The 8,785-nt window shown below is 44.3% G+C and overlaps 2 protein-coding genes across 2 annotated transcripts; both read right to left on the bottom strand.

The window, feature by feature from the left end:
• Positions 1 to 3,706: 3,706 nt before the first annotated feature.
• On the bottom strand, positions 3,707 to 6,857 carry LY89DRAFT_790056 (uncharacterized protein; the record flags this gene model as incomplete). The annotated part of the gene is made up of 10 exons (XM_018223328.1): positions 3,707 to 4,493; positions 4,543 to 5,210; positions 5,255 to 5,347; positions 5,393 to 5,606; positions 5,654 to 5,925; positions 5,977 to 6,246; positions 6,332 to 6,501; positions 6,550 to 6,580; positions 6,612 to 6,687; positions 6,738 to 6,857. The coding sequence occupies 10 exons, from the start codon at positions 6,855 to 6,857 to the stop codon at positions 3,855 to 3,857; spliced, it is 2,553 nt and encodes an 850-aa protein (XP_018061314.1). The 3' UTR covers positions 3,707 to 3,854.
• Positions 6,858 to 7,070: 213 nt separating this feature from the next.
• On the bottom strand, positions 7,071 to 8,665 carry LY89DRAFT_661108 (uncharacterized protein; the record flags this gene model as incomplete). The annotated part of the gene is made up of 2 exons (XM_018212585.1): positions 7,071 to 8,277; positions 8,353 to 8,665. The coding sequence occupies 2 exons, from the start codon at positions 8,663 to 8,665 to the stop codon at positions 7,463 to 7,465; spliced, it is 1,128 nt and encodes a 375-aa protein (XP_018061313.1). The 3' UTR covers positions 7,071 to 7,462.
• Between the last annotated feature and the right edge of the window lie 120 nt (positions 8,666 to 8,785).

Genomic DNA, 8,785 nt, shown 5'->3' with positions numbered 1-8,785 from the left:
ATGCCAATTATAGGTCAACTCACGTTCAACAATGGCTTGGAAAGCTCGAGGAAAGTCCAGTCACGTGCTTTGTCGAGATCATGTGAATCCTTTCGAGGTTCTGCAGAACTTGAGGCTTCTTCCAATCTTCTTGAATGATGCCGTGAGCAAGGGAAAGCCTTGAGACTGCAAGTGACCATTTAAATCGCAGACTTTCGTACTTCTTTGAGCACACCGTCCGAGCGTTGCCCGAAATCTTTTCGTATTCATTGTTCTCTCAAGTCTAGTTGCTAATTGTACATATTTGAATCATTCTCAGTTATTGTATTGTCAATGTTCCATGTCTACGCTGCGTTGTTGTCTATGGAGCGCAGATGCGTAATCATATTTCATCTCAGATTTCAAGCAATCCTGATAGTCGAAGCTCAGAGATTTCGCTCGATGCTTGTACAGTACAAGTTCGTGGAGTTAGAGGACTGAAGGTACGAACCACAACGACTGTCAAGTGATATTGCCCATCGTCTGCGGTCCTGGGATACATCATAAGGTTGCAAGTAATAGCAGGAGTGCCGGACCAAATGGCATTTGGTAGGTATGTACGTTCCTAGTCATTGCAGCAAGACGCGGAGGCAAGGTCGTCCATGCTTTTACTCTAGGCTGAGGACATCAACGAGTATTTGTTCATTGTCTTGCTATTCTCGCCCCAGAGAGTTGTTATAGGTAAGAGCTGCAGGTATACAGGGGTATGTAGATTCTATTACTCCTTTGAGAGCCAGCTGCGGGAATCTCTTTGTGTCGAGCTTTTGTGATTTGCAGCCTGACCGAAATCTGGAAGGGAGTTTTGGACAGCGACAAGCACAGCATCGACAAGACATTGGGCAAAGAGATGAGTAAACCAGACGGAAAGCGAATGCTGCGCCAGTACTATCTGGTGATATATGTGGAACACCAAGCCGCGGAGTGAGTGTGAGCGCGCAATCTGTGTACATGGAATATTAAAAGCACAGGTAAGAGACAGATTTTATGTCAAGTTTGCAGATTTTGATAGTCCTCTATTTTTCATTCACCATAAAGGAATTTTAGTGAATTCATTTCCCCGAAATTCCTGCAAACTTACCGCTGGGGAAGAATTTCTACGGGTATATAATAATCAAGACCACTCTCCTAGTTACAGCAAAGAAAACTTCAGCGATGAAGAGAACCTCGTCATTGAGGAAAGGGAGGAGGATACGGGAGTCGGCGTTCAAACCCGGTTTCAGAATTTGCTTATACTGTTCATGGACCTTGCGCTTTCACTTGCCATTGTTTTATTTTTGTTGTTAATATCTGATTTTCTATTATTAGCCCTTTATTTTTGCTGTTAGTTTCTCTCTGCTATCTATTACAATCCGCAAAACCCACCCGATAAATCACCAAGCAGGGAAGGGCCGGGACTTTCACAACTCCCAATGAGGTCTTCGATAGGCTTTCTTTGATATTTAGATAGAGATTTTGTGGTATATATATATCTGGAGTCAGAGACGTAGTCACATATATTCATTCTAACATCCCCCTAACTATCCAATTGTGCGAATAAAGTTCAAAAGCGCAGAGAAGCGATAGATAATATGGAACTGTTAAATTTACAGTAAACCTTGAAGAAGCCTGCTCTGCTTTTCATTCATTATCATTGACAAGAATCCACTAAAATCTCTACAAACTTATCGCCGCTAGGAGAAATTTTTCTAGCGTATATAAAAATCAAAACTGCTCTCTTTATTTCAATAACAAAAAAGAATTGGAAGACTTTGGGGAGGATGAGACTGTGATTGAGCTAAGGGAGCCGGGCATCAGATTTAGCGTTAAAGAACTCTTCTAGCTGCTCACTACACCACTCATTGGCTTGTTTCTTTTAGTTGTCGTCATCTCATTTCTGTTATCAATATCTTATTTCCAGTGTCAAGTTTCTTCCGCGTCGTCACATGAGCAATTGTCAACCCATCTTGTAAATCATCTTAGCCGCTGAACTCATATTAGTCATCCTGAAACCACGAATCCACCTGCAAATGAGTTGTGCGACGGACGACGGGGCAGAACGTGGTGAGGTATTTATAGATCTTGTACTCTGGGATCCATGAGGCTGTGAGACTCGTGTTAGATAAGTTACGTGGGTCGAATTTGGAAAGTGAATGAGAAATTTGAGAGTATACCAGCTCGAAAAGAAACGTGCTGAGGAAGTGAATTTTGAGATCGAGTCTGTGTTGTATTTCGAGATATGCGAAGTATATAAATGCTTCTTTCTGGTTCCTCTTCGTAAACCAAGCATCTTATCTTAAAGTTCCCCAACTTGAAAGTCCGGTGAACAATGTTAGGGTGGCCTTATTGTCCCGGTCCCAATCACGACTTTTGTTGCTGATGAGTCGGGTTAGATGTCCATGTTTTTTGGTCTCAACTTATTGTTGAAAAAATATTGGGTGCAGTGAAACTTTCTATCCTAGTTATGATTCTCAACTTCACATCACTGCCAATTTCACGTCATTGTCAATAACATTTGTTTTCTTAATTAATATTAAATCCAGCCTCTCAATCTAATCTACAATCCCAAAGATAAACATTCAAAGTAAAACACACAACATGACAGAAATGATACTTAGTATTCCAAGCAATCACATGTTGTGCAAGGAAACACAGGAATGAGCTGGAGAGCTGGAGGAATCGAGCGTTTAAGATTTGCAAGAAAAAAAACATTTGCAACATATGAGAAGATGTTTTTATACCCTCGCCATAATTTTAGCGTCACCACGAGGATTCAGTTGAATCTCAGACTCGGAAGTCAGCGAAAAAACAGTCGACAAACAAGAGTGAATACCAGAACCTCAAAAACAGAAATCAGCGAAAAACAGCTCGTTGACAAAGAGTGAATACAAGAATTCTGAATCTCAAATCAAAGTCGGCAAAAATAGCTCTTTGACATGAGTGAATGCAAGAATACCAGAGCCAAAAACCAGCGGAAACGGCTCCTTGACAAGAGTGAATAGCAGAACCTCGTCTCAAATCCAGAAGTCGGCGAAAAACAGCTGACTAACGAGAGTGAATACTAGAATTCCCTCTAGAGATCTATTGAGAGACGGCTATATAAACTCCCAACCTTTGCAACATTCTCCATCAACAATACCGACATTTTCTAGAGTCTTCCCGCACAGACGACGAGGTATGCCATGGCGGCGACCTCTTCATACCCATATTCATTTGAGAGATATGTTTTTGGCGCTTGCTAGACAATTTATGAAATGCATCAAATCCGCTTTGTTCTTGACAACAATCAAGCACTTGACAATAATTGGGCACTTGGTAACTATAAATAACAATCAAAAGACAGTAGTTAGATGAGAACAATCAGAGTCTTGACAACAGTCAATTTCAAACACCCTCTTTAGATGAAGGACGCTTGCAGCATTGGACGTGATACTTGGTAGTGAATTAGTTCTTGGGACTCGACCTCGATCTTGTGAAGAAATGATATCAGCTGGAACAACCTGCTGCTTTTGAGCTGCAGACGACAGCTGCGATAAGTAAGTAGCCCAACACAGGAGAAACATGCAGATGAGTATTGACCCACCTGCAATGGGCATTTCAAGCAAACGTAAAACTTTGTATGGGTTGGGTAATTACAGTGATCTCATTCATTGGCTGTTGGTACTAACAAGATTTTGAGCACGAACACTAGAAGCTCCTTTTGTATTTCTCTGTAGAATGATGACTAAAACTTCGCCCAAAATCAATCCCTATAGTCCAGGGACAACTACCAAAATCTACCATGGCAATATTGCTAGGATTTGTACCTTCCCAAGATATCGCTTCCTGACGAGTCCATGAAGATCTGCAATCGATCTGACTCAACGACCATCCTCTTTCTCACGAGCAGCAATCTTGACAGTGACGATGCCTGGTGTCTCAGCTATGACACCAGAAGCAGAAGTAGCCGAGATGTGGCGAGTGTCAAATGTTGTAGGTGAGAATGGGGCGGACGTCGTAGTTCTATGACTTGGAGAGCTCGATTTTAGTACTGCATGGTGTCTCGTGTGAGAAGCTCCCCGAGCACGATGAATCAGTGACATTGTTGGTACTGCAGGAACGGTTGATGGCTGCAAAGGAAATGTCAATGGCGCCACAAAGCCCTTGCTCAGCAAGAATGGTGGAGAAGTCAAGATGCCAGCTCCATTCAGGAACACAGAAACCGCGCCCTTAATCGCATTTGTGTTGACTCCTGATGATACTGGTAGCTGGTCCGGCACAGCACCAGAAGCCAGAGACAGTGGACTAGTGGGATTGGCCGAACGTTGTGCAGTGTTCATTGAAGAGAGGACACTCGAGTTAAGGAATTCTGGGAATGTCGATGGGACTAGCACCGAACTTGACGTTGAGCTGATGATAGAGTGGTTGGCTATCACAGGACCTTGACCAGCAAATCCGGAGTTGGCACCGCAACCGGAAAGAACCAAACCTGAATTGTCCGCTTTGATGATGTCCGCTGCCTGTCTGAACATTAGTATAGATATGTTTGAAAATAATGAAACACCAGACCTTTTCTGCTACAGCATACACAGGTGCTTGGAGATGCGCTGCTGGCACAAGAGGTTGGATCCCAGCGTCGACTATCCTGAGATTCTTGGTTCCATAGACACGCAGATGCGTATCGACAACACCACCGAGGTCAAGCGGCATCATTGAAGTTGAACCAGTGCCATGAAACTCGGTTCTAATTCCAATACTGATTGCTGGCATGAGAGAATCTCTGGTTGCACCCTGGAAGAAAGGATAGTATGGTGTAGGACTCAAAAGTCTCATCGATGTTGTATTGATGAGTTGGTTATTGAAGAGAAGAGCTTCGACAAGGACTTGACAATCAAGAGGGTTCGAGCAGTACCGGGGGTCGATCAAAGGCTGCATGTAAGGATTTGTGGACTGTATATGGACACTTCCTCTAGAGAATGGATGCATTGCAGCGACAGCGAGTAATCCAATATTGTCATTTAATAATTCGTATGCGCCAACGTCTCTCCGACTGAGCAGATCTGTGAGGATTGTTTTCTGTGCATCATATCCGGCAATAACAGTTCGATCAAGACCAGGTATCAGATACAGGGTGGTATTCTGACTTGAAGCATCTGTCATCATGTTTGTCCAATTCTGAGAAATCGAAGGTAAGGATGGGAAAGCGACAGTATTGATGGCTCCCGCTGTCCAGGGACCTAGAAGTGTGAGACACTGTGCGTCAATTGTCAAACTTACTTACCTGTCTTATTAGCATAATATTCCTGGGCTGCTTGATTGTCTAGACCCGGGTTATTTTCAATCATGTCGATATTGACATAGCTCGTGTTATCAACTTTGCATATCAGCAACATTCAACATCACGGAACTCGAAACCCACAATAATAGACGACGCCAACATAAGGATGGTCTTGGAAGTTGTTTCCGACTCCTGGCAGGTTGATAATGACGGGGATATCGAACTGGTTGAGGATGTCTTCAGAGCCAATACCTGAAAGTTCGAGAATTTGAGGTGTATGAACTGCTCCGGCAGCAAGAATAACTTCTCGAGAACAAGATACATTGTGGAGTGTCAGGCTTCCATCGGTGACGAACTAGAACCTCTCAGCATGACCCTCAAAAGTAAGGATATTGCGCAGACCTCTACGCCGCTGATCCAGAAGCCTGCTGGATAGTCTCTTCCCTTGAGATTGTGCGGTACACTGACAAGTACTCGAGTTACATGTTGATGAGTAGTCACATGTAGATTTGGACGGTTGATGAATCCATCGAAATAGTCCAAGCGGGCGTACGATCTGGTTTGATTATCAGGGTGGATGGAATCTGGGATAAGCATTCCACCAGCGGCAGTGCCATTGTTCGGATCCGTCAAAATTGGTATTCCTAATTCTTGCAGCCCGTCTAGAAAGAGCTCTAAAAGATTGTCAGAAAGGCAGATATCGATCACGAAAAGAGGTGGCATACGAGATTGATTATAGAAGTATCTTGGGTATGCCACATGGACATAGCCAGATGTACCATGAGTTGAGATATTTGGTTGTATGTAGAGCTCACGACTAAAATCAGCATCGACGTTGTCTGTATAATTCTCAGTCTGGAGTCTGTCAGTGTTGATGAAGTGGAAACTGTGTGGTAGACATTCCTTCTGGAAATATGGAAGCAAATCATCCCAACCCCAGCCGTCATTACCAAGTGCTTTCCACGCATCATAATCAGCACTACCACCGCGAGTCCCTGATTCAAAGTGCGTAAGTATTGTATGTGCCTGCGTGGTACATCGCTCGGGTTGACTAGACCAAGAAATGCAGACACGACTTACAGCACATTCCATTGATGAGACTTCCACCACCGATACCCCGTCCCATGTCGTACGGTCGAGAAGCACCATCAAGAAAGGTCTGCGGAGCGGTCCAAAGATTCCAATCATACTCCGTGCCGAGACCGTACCCATCTTCTATCGGAAACATTATGAAATCCTCATAGTCGTCACTACCCAATGTCAACAGCAGCTCGTGTAGGATCGGCGGCAGTTCTTACAGTGGGCCAGCTTCAAGGACCAGAACCGTGACTTCGAAATGTTAGCAGATATTTATTAGGACAGTGGATATAGAGCTTGCTATTGGGATCTTCAGTCAGGCGGTTTGCTACAACAAGCCCAGATACTCCACCTCCAACCTGTGAAGACTTAGTCACTCGCAAGAACACTTTGTTCGAGTTGCAGATACAATGATGTAGTCATAACAGTCCAAGAACGGAGCATCGAAATCTCGAGGATTGATGTGCAAGGGAGCAGCCAATGCGAGGAGAAAAGAGAAGAGCAAGAGAGCGAGAGCAAAATTGGACATCCTTTCCAAGAAATTGACCAAGAAGAAGCGAGTGTGGTTTTGACTTAACCAGAAGTTGACGAGACAAAAGTGTAGGTGAGCAACTGCAGAGAAGTGTCGACGGCAATTTACTGAGCCAGACCATGGGTAGCTCTTGCCACAAATATTATGTAGAGACAGGGAAGGCATTGGCATGAAAGTAGGCAGTAATTCCATCATTCACACTCAGTTGAAGTGTCTATTTCGCAAGTTCATTCATTTTGTTCTTGTCATATCATAACCTACCGTAATGTTCAACCCGTTCAATGGTCCCACGAACCATTAGGTTCCCTGGTGTTGGAATGCATGGACGTTGTCGCCTCTGCCTTGTCCAAACCATCTTGCTTTCGCGACAAACTATTGAATGCCACTCTTCTGATATCAAAATCCGTATCTTGGCAATTCAATGACGATGCTTCATTGCTCACGCTCTTAAAGATCAACGAGCTGGGAACAAATCCAGCAAAGTTGTGAGCGTTAAGTCCCATTGACTCGGGGAGAATCAGGGATCTTGTTGCCTCAATATGTCTAGACACCTTTGAATGACAATCTGCCTGGCATCTGATGTAACTCATGCTCACTCATGATCATAAATTGAACCCATCATGTCTTGGTGGATCGCAAAACCTCCACAAGCCTGCTTTCTCGGCTGCCTGCCGCACGGCTGATACCTCTTCCTTGGTAACATGGCGATTGATCTCTTCATATCTTACTGACTCGCTAGGTTTTGCCTCGCCGCCTGGTTCTATAGGCACAGGCACTGATCTTCGAGGTCGTTTGGATTTGCCAACATGAGCATCGGGGTGATACTGCTCCATGATGTTCACAAATACATCCCTTGAAACATTACTAGCCATCCATTTCATGATTTCCTCGCCTTCGGATTCGTAGCCAGGCATCACTAGATGCCTCACAAGTAGACCTTTCTTTGCAATACCATCAGGAGTGAAGCAAAGATCCCCAACTTGTGCATGCATCGCCTGTATACTTTCAACGGCAGCCGTTCGATAATCGTCTGCCTTGAGAAGTCGCTTCGACGTGCTCGCATTCCATACTTTGAAATCAGGAAGGTATATATCCACTAGTCCGTCCAACAACTGGATCGATGCTAACGAATCGAAAGCTGAGGTGTTATAGATGATTGGTACTTTTAGACCGTGATCGCGAGCATGAAGAATCGAAAGGACGACTTGTGGGACAACATGCTCCGGTGTTATGAGGTTGATGTTGTGAATATTTCCTACGTTCTGCAACTTGATATACCATTCTCCAAGTTCTTCTGGCGTCAAGTCGAATCCATTTCGTTGATGGGCGATATCATGATTTTGGCAGAAGACGCAGCGCAGATTGCAACCTGAGAAGAAAACTGCACCGGATCCATTGTGTCCCTGTATACAAGGCTCTGAGAAGGGAAAAGTCAGCGATTGCTCAATTGCGTGTGATATCAAAGGGATCGTACTTTAGCGGTTCTACTTACCTTCGCCAAAATGTGGTGCAATAACGTTCACTTTGACAGTCTCAGCACCAATGAGGCATGTTCCGGTCTTCTCGTAGCGGTTGACTCCGCATAGTCGAGGGCACAAATTGCAATTTCGAAGATGCGCATAAGCAGCAGATCTCTTCTTTGACGCGTCGACAGAGGAGAGTAAATGATATCTTGGGATGTAGTCGTCAAGGAGGAAAGGCGGTGCTAGATGAAGCTTGCGGTGTCTGACTGGTCCATTGTTTATCTTGAAAAATGATTTGAGAGAACGCGAGAGGACAGATCGCGTTGAATTTCCTCGAAGCATAGTGATACTTGACAGAGGGTTATAGTGAGAAGCTCCATTATGAGGTCTCATTGTGGCTTAGTCATCTAGCGGGGAAGTGGGGCGGGCATTCAAGAAGTCGCCATGGCATCGAACATCAGG

The sequence above is a fragment of the Mollisia scopiformis genome (assembly GCF_001500285.1).
Source record: "Mollisia scopiformis unplaced genomic scaffold LY89scaffold_39, whole genome shotgun sequence".
NCBI classification, from domain to species: domain Eukaryota; kingdom Fungi; phylum Ascomycota; class Leotiomycetes; order Helotiales; family Mollisiaceae; genus Mollisia; species Mollisia scopiformis.
This window is presented reverse-complemented; position numbering and strand designations above follow the sequence as displayed.